The 16,688-nt window shown below is 55.6% G+C and overlaps 1 protein-coding gene and 1 long non-coding RNA gene across 6 annotated transcripts in view; both read left to right on the top strand.

Moving 5' to 3' along the window:
- The window catches only part of MGAT5B (alpha-1,6-mannosylglycoprotein 6-beta-N-acetylglucosaminyltransferase B), an 86,189-nt gene that overhangs the window by 50,400 nt on the left and 19,101 nt on the right, over positions 1-16,688 (top strand). For all 5 annotated transcript variants that reach the window (XM_032241546.1, XM_032241548.1, XM_032241545.1 and 2 more), the window contains 2 exons: positions 9,998-10,129; positions 11,594-11,727. In XM_032241546.1, the coding sequence (XP_032097437.1) occupies positions 9,998-10,129; positions 11,594-11,727 (266 nt within the window). The remainder of the gene's footprint in view (positions 1-9,997; positions 10,130-11,593; positions 11,728-16,688) is intronic.
- LOC116525599 lies at positions 268-4,108 on the top strand. The gene is made up of 3 exons (XR_004257745.1): positions 268-1,506; positions 1,664-1,668; positions 4,098-4,108. It is a non-coding gene; the product is annotated as an uncharacterized LOC116525599 (long non-coding RNA).

Genomic DNA, 16,688 nt, shown 5'->3' with positions numbered 1-16,688 from the left:
CGCTCTTGTTACCCAGGCTGGAGTGCAATGGCGCGATCTCTGCTCACTGCAACCTCCGCCTCCTGGGCTCAGGCAATTCTCCTGCCTCAGCCTCCTGAGTAGCTGGGATTACAGGCACACGCCACCATGCCCAGCTAACTTTTTGTAGTTTTAGTAGAGACGGGGTTTCACCATGTTGACCGGGATGGTCTCAATCTCTTGACCTCGTGATCCACCCGCCTCGGCCTCCCAAACCGGCCGGTTTCTATTTTATCTTTGATTTGGGAGGGGAGAGCATTTGCCGCAAGTCAGGTGGAGGCAGCTGGAGTCGTGAGGACAGAGGGAGACAAGACTGAAGGACAACGCTCGGGCTCCACCAGGTTGTGACTTGTTATGCCTCAAGACAAAATGGATTTCAAGCAAATATGGCCACATGTTAAGGCTTCACAAGGCTGGGAAGTGGGAGCGTTGGAGCGTTATATTATTTTCTATAATTTTCTGGATGCTTGAAATATTTTACAAATTGTAAGCACACAGCTTAGACAACGGGAGGGAAGAACCGTGTGTCGGCACCTAGACTTGTGAACGGTGGCTCTCCTGCATCCTCCTCCCCGTTCCAAGAGGAGGCACGAGAGGCCAGTGATGATGTGACACTAAAAGTCCCCCGGCCCCTCTCAGGTCTCCGTTTTCCTTCCCCTTCCTTCAGTTTCAAAGAGGCATTTTCATCTCCTGGCTGAGCGGGGAATGAGTGCAGGAACCATGCATCCCAGCTGAGACACTGGCAGCCGGACACTCAACCCAAAGGTGGTCAGAACCTTTCCCCGGGAAATTCAGACCTGGATGGCAGGAGACCTAGACAGCAGGCAAGGGGACAGAGAGGGAGCAGGCGCCAGCATGCCGACTGTGCTGGGGTCACGTTCAGTGTGGCCAGATGTCATGGAAGGTCGGAGGCTTCTGCTCCTGGGGTCTGGGGCTGCCCTGACCCCTGCCCTTCATCCCTCCTGGGGATCCAGGAGAGCCCCTCCTTGCAAGGGCCTCCTCTCCCCTCACTTTCCACGCTGCGCTGGTGCCACAGGGAGTCTGTTTCTTGCAAGTCAAGGCCCCCGGCCAAGTCTGACATTGACAATAAGCAGGACTAGTGGAGGCAGTGCCGTGTCGCCTTTCCCAGCTCGGGCCTGGCCCATGTTGGGAGGGCTGCAAGGGAACACTCCTGGGAAGGATGGCGCTGGCTCTCATGAGAGGTCCGTGCAACCCAAGTGGAGTGGGGAGAACGTGGGGAGATAAGAAATGAGGAAGGCCAGCCCCTCTGCTCATACTTATAACCCCAACACTTTGGGAGGCTGGGATTACAGGTGGAGCCCTTGAGCCTAGGAGTTCAAGACCCACCTGGGCAAGTGAAACCTCATCCTTACAATAAAAAATTCAAAAGAGAAACACAGGAGGAGAAGGGCTGGCGTCTGAGTGCTCCTGAAGAAGGAAGGATTCATCCCTGGGGAGGAGGAACCAGGGCCTCTGTGAATCTCAGGGGTGGCGGGTTCTCGGGAAGGGAGACCAGGACCAGTGTCCTCCCTCCACCAATGACAGACCAAGAGAGTGTCTTGTCAGATGGTGGCTGGAAAGGAGGAAGGTGGCAGTGTGGCTTTGGGAACTGTCTGTCAGGGAGACTGGGAGGAGCCAGCCACAGGAAGGGTCAAACTCAAGTGCTCCTGCCACTTGGAAACGAGGGCCAGGGCTGGTCTGGGGCCTTTTTATTCTGGGTGAAGCTGGCAGTAGCCCAGGATGGTACGGATAAGCTCCTAGCACTCCTCCCGACTACAGTGTCAGATTTGAGTCAGCTTAGTGGCGCTGGGTCCAACGCCAGGTGGGAGGTTGCACTATGACTCAGTGGCCAATTAAATGCCTCCAGTCTGGGTTTAGTGCAAGGATTTCACACACCAGCCACCATTGCAAGTACACTGAGCACACGCGGGCGCGTGGCCCGGGAGTCGAGTGTGCTGACCGACGAGCCAGGCACGTTCGAACGTCCCTCGGAAGTCAGTTCCCCTGAAGTCAGTTCCTCTGCCATGTCTCGGGCCTCCGCAGGGACGTCCGTGGCCATTTCTCCTGCCTCTCGCTTCACTTTCCTGTTGGGTCTTGGGGGTGTCTTCCCACAGCAGACGTCATCTTGTCACCCCAGTCCGGCATACATCTGTTTATCACTTTGAAGGGTCAGCAGTTTCACTGTGGGCTGAGTCACTTGTCATAAGTGACTCCGTTTAGAGATATTTAGGATTGCAAAAACACTGTGCTATATCACCGCCTGCCCCTCAAACCAGAGTGGCTTTGATCACAGGAATACATTTTCCTGGGAACCAGACTGCTTTTTCCTCAGCAGCTCTGGAGCAGAGTGGGGGCCCTCGGTCGATATCCGAATCCGGGTTGCAGCGGCTGCATCTTAGCGTTTGGCCCTCACCTCCCACCGAGACCGCGTTAGTGGGATTGACAGCAGATTCTTACCCCAAGGCCCATGCACGGGTTGGTTCTCAGCAAAGGTTGGTGGAACCGGATAGAGTAGCAAGAGCCGCTGACACCCAAGAATCACTGGAAGAACCGAACATAATCCCCGACGCCCAGGCCCCAACCCAGAGCAAACAGAGGGACCCTCGGGGTGGCCTGGGCACCGGGAGCTAAAGCCTGGATGAGAAGACCTGGGTTTGGGCTCAGCGTTTACAGGCATTTGTTGTATAAACTGAGGCCTGTCTGTAAGGAGGAGGACTGGGAGCAGCCGGAGGGCCGAGTTCCCGTGCCTGTCCCTCTTCCCGAAGCCGAGCCGGCAGCCGGCGGGATGAGTGTGCGGCTTCCTCCAGCTCTCCTGGGAGCGCGGCCCTATTCTTAGCCCCGAGTTTGCTTACTAGGAAAGAACGCGGGGGGAGAAAGTTCCAGCTTTGGACGCCAGCCCCACGTTGGGTCTGCAGTGTTGATGATATGCTGTTTCCTTTTCAGAGGCCGCCCCAACGCCTTGCACCCCGTCCCCTGCCCCCATGCTTTGTGGTGGTTTCAGCTAGGGAGCACCCGGACTGTGCCCCCATCTGCCTTTCGACTCCCTTTTCCTCTGAGCCCCGAGGGGCCCCTGGCAGTTCTCAGCTGTGGCCCTGAACCCTCCAGGGCACAGGGTATGTGCTGGGGAGGTTCAAGGGCATCTGCCTTTTCAGGAGGTGAGAGCTGAGGGCAGGCCCATCCCAATGGCTCCATAAAGCAACTCTGGGCTGCTTCTATGGGTACAGGGAGGTCAGTCCATCCTGGAGAGGAAGAAAATGCTACAGGATGGTATAATTCTTTCCTCGTTAGTGATACTAACCCCTAAAGCAGCTCATTAGATGCCAGTTCAACCTCTGGGCTGCTTCTTTCTGCCCCCTGGCACTCTAGGGACCAGACAGTATCCTGCTCTGGTAGTCGGCCATCCTGGGTTGGGGGGCTGCCCATGACGCTCAGGAAACGGGCACTAGTCAGGCTTGGAGGATTTCAGGGCTCTGGGGAGACAGAAGGTCCCAGGCTGCCCCGACTGTATGTTCCCCTTGAGGGGCACCCAGTGAGGTTGTGAATCCTACCTGCACTTCAGCCCCTGGAGCCAAAGATCTCTGAGCACTTTGCAAGGATTCTTTTTAATTAGGTCCCTCCCACACAGAGAAGAGAGAGAGAATAGTTTGTTCCAGAATGCGAGCACTACCTGGAGAGATTATTTCTAGCCACAGACCAAAGGCACGGAGAGAAATAAAACCAGAGAATTTTTAGCTTAGAAGAGACCGTGGAGATTCGCCCGAGCACATGTCCCACATGTGGAGGCGGACACCAGAGCGATGTGGTGGCTTGCGCAAGGCTACCCAGCAAATGCCTGCTGGAGCTCCTGCCCAGGAATATCTTTCGTTGCCCCAGAATCCAGCATTTGAATTCCTAGCCGAGGGTTTCTTCTGTTGAGTGAAGGTTTATTTTTCTCCATCCTCAGCCCATCTCCCCATCCTCCTCTTTGATCTTTTAGCAAAGGGTGCCTGAGCCAGTCCTTCCCTGGGTATTTACTAAGCCCCTATGTTGTTGGTGGCCAGCTGGGAGTCCCAGGCAGGTGGGGTGCGTGACAGCTGGAGAAGACGGGGCCTCAGCCCCTCTGGGAGGCAGAGTGCTTGCCACGGGAGCCAGGAATGTGGATGGGTTGACTTTTAAAAATTATTTTTAAATGATTCTTATTTTTAAGACTGGGTCTCACACACTCTGTTGCCCAGGCTAGAATGCAATGGTGTGATCACAGCTCATTACAGCCTCAACATCCCGGGTTCAAATGATATCTCCCACCCCAGCCTCCTGAGTAGCTGGAATGACAGGTGCATGCCACCACACCTGGCTAATTTTTTGTATTTTTGGTAGAGAAGGAGTTTTTCCATGTCGTCCAGGCTGGTGTCAAACTGCTGGACTCAAGCAGTCCTCCCACCTAGGCCACCCAAAGTGCTGGGGTGCGAGGCATGAGCCACTGTGCCGGGCTGGCCTTTTACAAAATTATAGTAAGACGCACATAACATAAAATGTGCTGCTGTAACCACTTTTAAGTACACAGTTCAGTGGCAAAGCACATTCACATTATTGTGCAACCATCACTGCCATCCACCTCCAGATCTCTTCTTGCAAAACTGAAGCTCTGCACCCGTGAAACACCAATTTCCTATTCCTCCTGGGAGAGGGTAGCTTTTTTGGATGGATTAATTTGTGCACAGTGCAAGCGCCGACTCTAACCAGGCGACCTGCAGAAATGCTCCATTCCCCTGGACCACCCTACCCCTACCCCTTTCATCTTGTGATTTAGACTCCTATTCACCTGGCCTGGGGACACTCAGCAATACGTTCTAACCAGCCAGTTTGGCAGTTCCACTCAATCTTCCCTGTCCTTCCCAAGCACCGGCTATTGGCTGTGGGCAGACAGAGGGGTACACAGCAGATACGTTTCAAGTTCCTTCTGCCTCTGAGGTCCTCCCCCGGCACCCCCCATCTGTGGGGGCTGCCAAACTGTCCTCTGGACCCCACCCTGGACTGAGAGTCCAAGAGGAATGAGGACTTGGCCTCAGAGGTGCGGAAATGTCTGGACAGGAAGGAGCGTTTCGCAGACTCAGCAGGAGTCGTGGAAATGTACAGCCCAGCCTCCCGGGCACCTTTGGTTGAAGGTTGTCAGGGGACAGCGTTTTCAATTCATGTCACTGCTCCAGCCAATCACTTAGCGTAAAATTGCCCATAAAAGTAAACTTAAATGACAAGTGATAAAACCACAGCCTCCTCACCCGACAGCTGACCTCTCTGCTCTCCAGGGGGCAAAGCTCAGGTTTCTTCTGACGAGAGTGATGAGGCTGCTGCAGACACCTCCAGGGACGTCCTGCCCGTCAGTGGAAAATCCTTGTTTTCCAGGGCTGGGGTCCGGTGGGCTTCTCCTTAACTCCTCCTGGTAAGGGATGCTGCTGCCGCTGGGCCGATTCGTCTCCCCCCTCTCCTTTCCGCTGTGATGTCCTTCGAGCAGTGTGGAGGGCCACTGGGCTCGGGTCCAGACCTATAGGCCAGTGACCAAGGCACCTGCACCCTCGATTCCGTCACTCACCTACATTCTCTCTCCAGAGAGGCTTTTCTTGGCTAGCTGTTAAACATTTAAACCACTTCCTCCTGAGGGGCTCATCTCATTCACCACTTTGTGTATTCCTTCATGAACACAGCACACCTTGATTGGGTCAGGTCCTGTCCCTGGTCCTGATTTTTTTTTTTTTTTTTTTTTTTGAGATAGAGTCTCACTTTGTTGCCAGGGCTGGAGTGCAGTGGTGAGATCTTGGCTCACTGCAACCTCCGCCTCCCGGGTTCAAGTGATTCTCCTGCCTTAGCCTCCTGAGTAACTGGGATTACAGGCGCGCACCGCCACACCTGGCTAATTTTTGTATTTTTGGTAGAGACGAGGTTTCACCATCTTGGCCAGGCTGGTCTTGAACTTCTAACCTCGTGATCCACCCGCCTTGGCCTCCCAAAGTTCTGGGATGACAGGCGTGAACCACCATGCCCAGCCCTGGTCCTGAATTTTAAAGACGACCTGACCCTGCCCTCAAAGGGGCCTCCAGGTGGGAAGAGGTGACTTGGGACATTCACTAGGTGTGTCCCAGGTGTGGAGGGAGCATAGTGGGAGGGGTGTCTCAGGCAAGGCTTCCTGGAGGAGGCGATGTTTGAGTTAAGCATGCAGAGGTGAGAGGAGTCTTCCAAGCCCAGGGAATAGTTTCTGTGAAGCAGGGGGTCGTCGCAAGAGAACCTTGGTCAGATCAGAGGGGAGGGTTTGGCTGGGACCACTTTGAAATTTCTGTGGCACCTGGCCTCACGTGTGACAGGTACAGGAAGTGTGTGGTCTCACTTAGTCGCGTGCTGGCGACAGCCAGTGTCTTACTGTAGATTCCTTCTCCCCCATCCCTTTACGTTCCCCCTTTTTTTCTGGTTTAGTCAAGACTTTGACTTCACATTGAGCAGGGGTGTGTACGGGGGATGCCATTGCCCAGAAAGATGCCCCTGCTCCTGCCCGGCTCTGGATCTGGGTGCTAAGGTTTAGGGTTGGTGCTAATGGGGTGAAGCCTAACTGCCCGCCTGGTCCCTGCACAAGGTGGGACTCAGCGGGGGTCCACCTTCTGCCCACTCCCATGCTCCCTCCACGCACACCCAGTGAGCCTGTGCTGGAGAGGCTGCTGCAGACCCTGAGGGGCACAGGGCGTGGCGCAGTTGCTCCCACAGGGGTTAGGTGGGGAAGTGCCCTTGAAATCCTGGCTCAGAGGCAGTGGGAAGCCTCGGAAAGGGTCAAGACCCCGGGGAGACGTGACCAAGTTTCCACTGTAGAAAGACTCTGATCCCAGCTCTTCTCCTTCCTGGTGTGTGACCTTGGGTAAGTTACTCAGCCTCTCTGTTTCCTAACAGAGATGCGAATGGGTCTGATCTGGTAGTTGCCAAGATGAAAGGAGTTGACGAATTAATAAGTTGAAAGCACATAGAATGATACCTGTGTCCAAAATGGTAGCCTTGAAGATGGCGAGGATGATGGATTCACCTTAGAACAGCAGCGTGGAGGTCTCCCAGGAGAGGGCTGTGACATGCTATAACCCCTCTGTCCTCAGTGGCCCTGGTGTCTGGGGCTAGGGTCAGGGTGTGGTCAGTGATGAGGCGACAAAAGGAAGCTCCCGGGACAGATAGAGAAGATGCTGCTTTGAGACAACCCGAGGTCCATAGGGAAGGCAGCCAGGTTCCTAGTGCAGGCAGCCGCTTCTAGACCCACCTACGGTTTGTATTCTCAGGATTGTCTTAATTTTACTAGACCCAGATTCCATGTGGGAGGAGCAGCCACCCCCTTCCTGGTTTCTGCAAGGAAGGGGATAGAGGGAGCATCTTTGTGTCCTTTGGTGTGTGGTTCTCAATTGGGTCGGGGAGGTGAGGAAGAGAGGACTTCTGGGGCCCCAGGGCAAAAAAGTGAAGCTTCTTTCTGGGGCATCTGTTTTACTGGAAGCGTTTTGGGAGTGAGAAAGTCCATCCTTCAAAGAAAACAACGGGGTAGAATGCAGAATGTGTTGGACACTTAAACGTACCACCAAATATTTCATGAAGTCTCCAGGTTGTGGGAGCTGCTCCCTGGGAAGGCCCCAGACCCCTGGGGTCTGTGCTCCTTCTCCTTTGCTTTCTGGGTATTTCCACAAAAAAGCTGAAGAGGCAGGCTCTGCTTTAGAAGCCCTGGATCAGAGTCCCGTGTGACGTGCTGTCTGGGTTGGAAAGGAAGGTTAGAGGGATGGGGGAGGAGCCCTTGGCCATTCTTAAGGTTGTAAACAAGAAATGGGGGAGGAAACGGTTATTAGGTTTTTGAACCCCCCCTCACACTTAGCAGCAAAGGTTCTGTCATGGCGGGGAAGCTAGTGGGGGAACAGCTCAGGAGGCTGGTGGGGGCAGCAGCTGGAGTGGGGGCAAGGCCCAGAGAAAGCCCCTCCCCTCTTGCCGCCCTTCTCTGCAGGGCAAGGCCGACCTCTCATGGCTTAGTCCCTGTGCTGGCCGCTTCTCCCCACCTCTTTCCATCACAGCGCTGCCGGCAGGTGACCAGAAACGTCATTGACAGGGCACCACTTTGGACGGTGTGCTAACGGGGCGGGGTGCACGGTCCCCTCCCTGAGCTTTTGAGCAGGCACAAAGTGAGCATGAGCCTTTTGGGCCAGTACTTTTCCACCTGGCCTGAATGGCTTCAAGGAGCGCAGACACAGCCGAGGAAACTGATCAATCCTGGCCCCTTGCCGTTAATGAGCAGGTGACCTTGTCAAAGCTCATCACCTCCCCAGCCTGACTCTGCTTATCACGTGGGTCCCCGAAGGTGTTCCTTAGTAGGAGGTGTCTTGGGCCTCTTGCAGAGCTGGCAGCTGAACCCCAAATCCTGGGGAGGTGGGTTTCCCCAGGAGATGGGGCCCCATGGCCTGGCTGCTTCACCATCTGGGTTGGGAGCAAAGGATGGTCACATCCAGTCCCATGAGGTGTCGTGCCCACCAAGAGCTGTTGAGAGAGGAAGAGGAAGACAGGGCATGTGGCCTTCTCTGCTTGGGCAACCCCCTCTGCCCTCCCTCCACCGATGGGCCCCTCCTCAGTACGCCTCCCCTGGCCCTCAGCACATGCTGTTCAGATCTCTGCTCCAGCATCCCCAGGTGCGCACGCCTCACATGGCTCGTGCTCCTGGGGCTGGGGCCACGTTCCACATTGTCTCTGATGTGGGCACAGGGCCTGGCACCCAACATGCGCTCAAGAAACATTTGTTCAAGAGAATTATCCTGAGGACACGGTGGGGAGGGGGTATTTGGGGAGCTGGCACCTGGCCGGGTTCTGCAAGCATACTGAGCCCCCGGCTGTCGTCCTCTGGTGGAGTGGGGAAGGGAACGTGGAAGGGCCATCTCTGCAGAGGAAGGCGTGTCCCCCCGACTCAGGGGCTCAGCACAGACCTAACTGAACGAACAAGAGAGCGAATGCCTTGTCATCCCCTGCAGGGGAGAAGCCGAGGTTGTGGAGTTGGAATAAACAGGGTCTCCTGGTGGGAGGAGCTGGCTTGTGTGGATGCTGGCAGGGGGTTTGTGGGGAGAGGAGTTTAAATTGGCAGCTGTGCTTGCCAGAACAGGGGGCTTCGAGCCCTTCTCCAGGGAGGCGGGCTGAGCAGATGTGGGGATTCTAGAGGAAGCCATGGGGTGTGGTCACGCCCTTCCACGTCCTCCTGTCCATGCCCCTGGAACCGGGGTCCTGGGGAGGTCCAGCAGGGGGAGATGACCCAGCAGCTCCAGCCGGACAGAATGCCAGATGGCAGGAGGGCACCACCCCTCCTCTGGCCGAGCTGCTGCTTCCAGGTTACCAGAGGCAACCTTGTCCCAGATGAAAACCTGCTTGTAAGGGACCCGGCAGGAAGGGGCAGGCAGATCCCCTGGTCCAGTCCAAGACTCCGAGCCTGTGCGGTCCCCAGAGTGGGGAACAGGTGACCAGTGGCTTGGAGGAGCTCGTGGCCTCAGCCAGCCCTGTGTGTCAGGAGCTCAGTCAGGACTGTAAGACTGCACTTTTCTGAGGCAGGAGGCTTGGGGCCCTTAGGTCCAGGCAAACGTGGAGCCGCACTGAGGACTGCAGCAGCATCCACGGCGTCTGTGAAAGTTAGAGAAAACTTTCTGCCTCTCCGGGCAGCCACAGCCCTGTGGGAGCACATCTGTGGCTAAATAACAAAAGCTGCCCCTTCCTCCTGGCAGGTAGCCCAGGCTGGGTTCATGGGAGCCCACGCTGACCTCAGTCCCACTTGCCCTTCTCTGGATTGCCTTGTGCAGTGAGAAACCTACACCACTGTCCAGGGCCACCCTGCTCACTTCCTTTCTGAGAGTCTGTGCTAAGCTCTCTGTACTTTTACAGTTCATCCTGGGCTGTAAGGAACTGGGGCAGCTGGTTGGGCAGGTGGGTTTCTTGGAGCCCAGACTCTGAAGGGCTCTTCTCTCAGTAACTTAGGGGTGCCGCCAGGCCGGGGGAGCTGCCCGCTCACCATACCCCTGCCCTTTGACCTCATCTACACCGACTACCATGGCCTGCAGCAGATGAAGCAGCACATGGGACTCTCCTTCAAGAAGTACCGGTGAGAGCGTGACCGGAGGGTGGTAACGTGATCCGCATGCCAGGGAGAAGGCTCCTCCTTCATGCCTGCCCCCACGGCCCCACTCTGCCAGCTGGGCCCAAGTGGGAGAACGTACTGTCCTGCATTCTGCCCTCTGCCCTTCCCCTCCTCTGCCACTTCCATGTCTGCCCCTGGCCCAGGGAGGTGCTCCATCGCCCCTCTGCTGCATGGAGGCCGGGGGCAGGGATCCGGAGTAATCGACATGGAGTGGGGCCAAGGAATTGGAGAGAGGGGTATAAGGGAACGGGACAGTAACCAGGGCTGTGACCCTGCTGTGGGGACCGTGGGGTGGGGAGGGTTGCTCGGCACTCCCCTCCCCTCCTCCATCCCACCCCATCTCCGTCTGGAGGAAGGCCAAGGCCATTGCTCCCTGTCTCACTGCAGCCAGTGGGATGCGGGGATTCATTTGGCACAGAGAGCCCTGCTATTGATTACGTGTGCTCCAGCCCCACGGACGATCCCACATGATTTTATTAGGGAAAAAAGTGACAGGCGGTGTTATTGCTTTTATTATTAATGCGAGTTCTCTATGCACTCTCGTTCTCTCTCCCACCCCGGGCTCTTCCCCTGGGGGAACAGTGCCGACCTCAGCACTCTGCAGACAATTCTGCATCACCAGGAAGGATGCTGGGGTGAGGAGCTCCTGGCAGGGCCTCTGAGTCTTAGTGCCTTTTTCCAGGTGCCTCTTCCAGGGCGTAGAGTGGGCAGACGCAGGTGGCTTTGGGGCTGTGGCCCATTAAGAGTGGCCTTGGAGTTTGTCAGGCCCTGTGGTTGGCTAATCCACAGGGACAAGGCCTCTCTGGGTTTTGAACTTAGGTCTCCACCCCTGGAGGCAGCAGAGGGAGAAGGACGCTGTGGAGTAGAGCCTCTGCCCAGCTGCACGGTCTACCCTGCAGGGACCAGCCTTGCAGAGGAGGCCCAGAGGCGCCGCCCTCCCAAAGACAGCCCGTGGACAGTGGGGGGACCCTGCCTGTTGCATCCTGGCCCTCTAGGCCAGGCACATCCAGGGCTGTCAGGCTCCCGAGGAGAGGGGCTATGGACTCCCTGTCCAGGCAGGGGCAAATTGTATAGATGACCCTGGGGACTACAGAGAGGGACCCCCTCTCTCCAAGCAGTGCCTCCCTTCTGGGTGGCAGTAATGACTACAGTTCCTGCGTACTAACCCGGACCATGGGCCAGGAGCTTCCCTACAACCCTGAGACAACTGGGCTGTTGTTTTTCCCACCTGACAGATGGGGCAGCACAGAGAGGCGAAGGCACTTGCCTGTGGTCACACAGCGAGGCGGTGTCTGAGCCCAAGTGCTAATACTGCGCTACCCTGACCCGGCCACTGGCTGGTGGCAGCGCTCGTGGCTGGGGCAGCTCCAGCCCAGGGACACGCAGGGAGGTTGCAGACCCTGGTTCTTGGTCCCTGGGGTGGGGCAGGTGCCGAATCAGGGTCATCGATACCTTCGGGACGGAACCCGCTTACAACCACGAGGAGTACGCCACGCTGCACGGCTACCGGACCAACTGGGGCTACTGGAACCTCAACCCCAAGCAGTTCATGACCATGTTCCGTGAGTGCCCCACAGGGCAGGGGTGGGGTCGGGGTCAGGGGTCCTCCTTGGGGTTCTCAGAGGTGACACGAGAGGCGGCCAGGGCCTTGCTTCTCCCCCTCTTTCCTTCTCCGGCCAGTGGGGTTGGTGGGGCCCACCGAGCATCGCCTTCTCCCGTTCCGCAAGCGTGTGAACCAGGAAGGAAGGCTCTGGTGCTATTTGGGGAGCAGGAAGCATGGAGCAGGTGTCTGGGGTGGGGTGACCTCCCCAACTCCAGTGGGTGTAGCCCTCACCCTCCAGGAGGGCCGTTGAGCACAAAGTTCCAGAACACAGGGGGCTCTGCAGCCTTCCAGAAAGACAGGCATTCCAGATTAGGCTGGAGAACTTCCCTGGGTGGAAAGGAACAGGCAGGCAGAGGGAACAGATGCAGAAAGAACTGGAAGGTTCTGGAAATGCAGGAGCGGGCTTGGCTCCCAGGGCTCCAGGCAAGGAACGTGAGTGGAGCTGGGCTTTAGCTGTTTGTTTGAGACAGGCTCTCGCTCTGTTGCCCAGGTTGGAATGCAGTGGTGTGATCCCCTCGGCTCACTGCAGCCTCCACCTCCTGGGCTCAAGGGATCCTCCTGCCTCAGCCTCCCAAGTAGCTGGCATTCCAGCCATCCCCCACCACACCTTGCTAATTTTTATATTTTTTTGTAGAGACAGGGTTTCACCATGTTGCCTGGGCTGGCCTTGAATTCCAGAGCTCAAGCGGTCTGCCCTCGTAGGCCTCCCAAAGTGCCGGGATTACAGGCACGAGCCACCACGCCCAGGGCTTCAGCTGTTTTTAATGAGACTCTAAAGTGTATACACACACTGACCTACCCTGTGAAACGCAGCTCCCTGAAAACAATTTCACCTTTTCTTGACAATCGGGGGTCAGTTCTCTGCCTCCCGGGCATGTGGGCCTGCTCTTCCCGACGCAGAGGTGTGCGGAGCTGTGCCCCCTCGTCCTGCCTGGCCGTGCCGTGCTCTTCCACCTTGTCGGGAGGCTCCTGCCTGTCACTTTTTTTTTTTTTCCCATTTATTTATTTTATTGCATTTTAGGTTTTGGGGTACATGTGAAGAACATGCAAAATTGTTGCATAGGTACACACGTGGCAGTGTGATTTGCTGCCTTCCTCCCCATCACCTACATCTGGCATTTCTCCCCTTGCTATCTCTCCCCAGCTCCCCACCCCCCACCGTCCCTCCCCTATTTCCTGTCACTTTTAATTGTTGTCAGCACATCTGCCTCCAGCAGCATCTCCAGGGTGGCTCTTTGAAGGCTCCGGGCCAGAAAGCTAGATAAGCACCCTTGTTAGGTCTGTATCTATTAAATTAAGAGCAACGTAGACTCTGAGCGGAGTCCTGAGGGACTTGCTTGTGAGTAAAGCGTATGGTTTTTATTTAGCCTGTCAAATTCGTGGCATCTCTTTTGGGTGCTTGGCATATTCTTTTTTCTGATTCTCCAGACTCTGCGACGTATTAGAGGCAGATGTGATTTTTGAATAAATAAGTAACGGCTTCATGGAATCCCAGAAGGTTGGGAAAGTGGGAAGGCTCCTGGGTCTCATGCAGTCCAGATGAGAAAACTGAGGCTCAGAGAGGGAGAACGTGCAGCCTGAGGTCACACAGCTCAGTGGGGACCAGACTCCTTCCGCAGGGCCCCTTTCAAGATTGCATGAGACTTCTCAGCTTGGGGTAGAGCAAGCATAGGGAGCAGGTTTCTGGAGAGAAAGGAAATGGGGAGTGGAAATAGAGGTGGAGAGGAAATGGTGGTGCTTGAAGCTGTGGAAGAGGAAAAGCTATGGAGTTGAGAGGCTTGGTTACCCTTAGAAGGGAAGCAGTCAGGCCAGGCACAGTGGCTCACACCTGTACTCCCAACACTTTGGGAGGCTGAGGCGAGCGGATCATGAGGTCAGGAGTTCAAGACCAGCCTGGCCAAACATGGTGAAACCCCCATCTCTACTAAAAATACAAAAATTAGCCGGACATGGTGGTGGGCACACTAATCTCAGCTACTCGGGAGACTGAGGCAGGACAATAGGTTGAATACAGGAGGTAGAGGTTGCAGTGAGCCGAGATTGTGCCACTGCACTCCAGCCTGGTGTCTGGCGACAGAGCAAGACTCTGTCTCAAAAAAAAATAATAATAATAAAATAAAAAGAGGTGTCTGCAATAACCTGCTCTGAGAAAATTAGGACTTGTCCCAGGGTGCAGCCCACTGGATGTGGATTTCCAGACCTGGCAAACTCCTACTCATCCTCCAAAACCCCAAGTCAGATGTCTCCTCTTTTTGCCATCACTTTCACTGATCCCCTCATCTCCTAATCCGGGCAGAATGTATTGCCTCTTTGCCTCTATTTTTATAATTCTTAAACAACTCTGTGAAAGCATATGTTGAAGTGTGCTAGAGTTATTTGCTTATACATTTATTTCCCCTGATAGATTACGAGCCACTTAAAAAGGGGCCGCTAATTGGTTTATCTTTATCTTTCTGGAGCCAACCTAGGTCCTCAGAGAACATTAAATTGATTGAATAAATCAAAGAAAGTAAGGACAAAAGGGAAGAGGGAGGCTGGCCGGTTTTAATGACGCTGAGTGCAGGAGGGAAGCCATCAGCCAGCCTGTTCCCATCTAGCTGGCTGATTTCCCCAGGGAGCTTACTTGGGGGGCTGCCACCTCTCCTGGCCTTACCCTCTCTCTGCCCCCAGGAGCTCTTGGCTTAATGGTCCTGTTATTTTAATTGGTTGCAATACTTCCCTGTCCCCTCCCACTGGTTTAGCTAATTGTGTTCTGAATCTGTCTCTTCTGGTGGAGTTGGTGGAATGAAGGCAGCTTAGTGAAGGATTCTTCGGCTGCAAAGCGTGGTGGAACAGGAGAGAGGGCTGGGGGGCAGCCTCAGAGGAACCGGAGGGGAGGGGGAGGGGAGGGGGAGGGGAGGGGGAGGGGGAGGGTGGCTGCAGGACTGGTAAACAGGTCGGCCAGGGGCTGCTCTGCCTGATGTGAGCGGAGCCTCCTGAGGCAGGGGAGCTGTCCTGGCCCTGACTACCCACAGAAAGAACTCCCGGGCTCCCGGGCTCCCCCTGACCCTCCTGAAGCTCTAGAGAGATCGTTTTGTTCTGTCGCTGGATTTTCAGGCCCAAGAATCTGTGAGCTTTGGGGGCACTTACACAGGAAACCGTCATCTCTTCTAAGCTGTACCAGATGTTGATTACTACGTCTTGTGGGCCTTGAGGGGTGGGTGGAAATACTACATTAGATCTACACATTTGATTAAAACATGCATCCCAATTGGAGAGACATTCAAACGTGGCAAATGTGCATTTGAAATGAAGAGATAGGGTCTTTAGAATCAAGGCTGTTGCGGGAATCAAGGCTGGGCGGCTGCTCCCAGCCACCTCACTCGCCATAGCCCCTCCCATGCAGGAAGGTAGATTAAATATAATTGGATTCAATAAATGGCTTATTCGGGATCCTGGTGCGCAGAAGGCAGGGCTCGTGTGGCTTGCAGGTTCTCAGCTGTCATGCTCCTCCCCTCCCTGGCGGATGGAGCTTAGCAGTCACTGCACTCCACAGATGGCCATGGCATTGGAACAGGAGATCAAACAGGTTCCCTGGCCCTGGTGGGTGGGGTCCTGGGGACAAATGAGTCAAATGGCAAGGAAGTCCCAGAGCAATCCCTGCTTTAACAGAGACCTAACCGCCGCTGCAGATGGGGCCACAAAGGGAGGCACAGTGCACCCCAGAGAAGGCTTCTGGGAGGAGTTGTCATGTGAGAGGGGCCCCAAAGGCTGAGTAGGATTTCCTCATCCCAGACAAGGGAGAGGGCAGTGCAGGCTGAGGCCCGGAGCTGGGAGAGGGAGGCTGCCTCCTCCATCTTATCCGCCTTTGCCCAGCATTCGCTCAACCAGCCCAGGCTCTGTTTGAGGTGCTGGGGGCACACAAGTGAACAAAACAGAACCATTGCCCACAGGGGGCTTCTATTCTGACAATTATTATTATTATTGTTATTTTTGGAGATGGAGTCTTGCTCTGTCGCCCAGGCTGGAGTGTAGTGGCGTGTTCTCTGCTCACTGAAACCTCCACCTCCCGGGTTCAAGCCATTCTCCTGCCTCAGCCTCCTGAGTAGCTGGGATTACAGCCGTGTGCCGCCACACCTGGCTAATTTTTGTATTTTTAGTAGAGACGGGGTTTCGCCATGTTGGCCAGGCTGGTCTTGAACTCCTGACCTCAGGTGATCCACCTACCTCAGCCTCCCGAAGTGCTGGGATTACAGGTGTGAGCCACGGCGCCCGGCGTATTCTGACAATTATACATGAACAGTTAAGCATATAATCTTATGTCTGGTCGGTAAGTGGTGTGATGAAAAATAGAGCTGTTGAGGAGATGGCGAGTGACCAGGGTCAGGACGGACCTCTCACCGGCCCACGAGCACAGGTCTGTCTGGGGAGGGGCTGCGTCCAGCAGGGCTCTGGGGGGGCTGGATGGTCACAGGTGCAGTGGGAGGGGAAAGAAGGCAGGGCCTGGAGATTGTCGGGCGGACTTTGGCGTGTGGGGTTTTGTGTGGAGGTGGAAACTGATACGGCCTAGATTCAAAAGGATTATTTCAGAGAAAAGACTGTCCTGAGAGAGCCACAGGAACGGGGAGGCAGCTGTCGGGGTGGTCCCAGTGAGAGCCGATGTGGCTTGGGCCGGGGTGCAGTCATGGAGAAGGCAGAGAAAGTTCCTCCTGGGATGACGGAGGCTGCCGATGGGCGCAGGCGGAGGGAAAAGAGGAGTCAGAGGCGCAGCCAAAGCTTGGGGCTCCAGGGACTGAGGAGGGCAGAGTCTCTGCTGGGTCGCCCAGAGCCTTGGCCTCAGTTTCCTTACCTGAAAACAAACAGGGGGACTTGATGACCTCTTAGGTTGCTGCTGCTCCTTCCTTCCTTCTTTCTTCTTCCTCCTCCTCCCCTTCCTCCTCC

Source organism: Sapajus apella, unplaced genomic scaffold (genome assembly GCF_009761245.1).
Source record: "Sapajus apella isolate SASKATOON/1434 unplaced genomic scaffold, GSC_monkey_1.0 scaffold48, whole genome shotgun sequence".
Classification (NCBI taxonomy): domain Eukaryota; kingdom Metazoa; phylum Chordata; class Mammalia; order Primates; family Cebidae; genus Sapajus; species Sapajus apella.
Note: the sequence above shows the minus strand (reverse complement) of the source record. Positions and strands in the feature narration are given on the sequence as shown.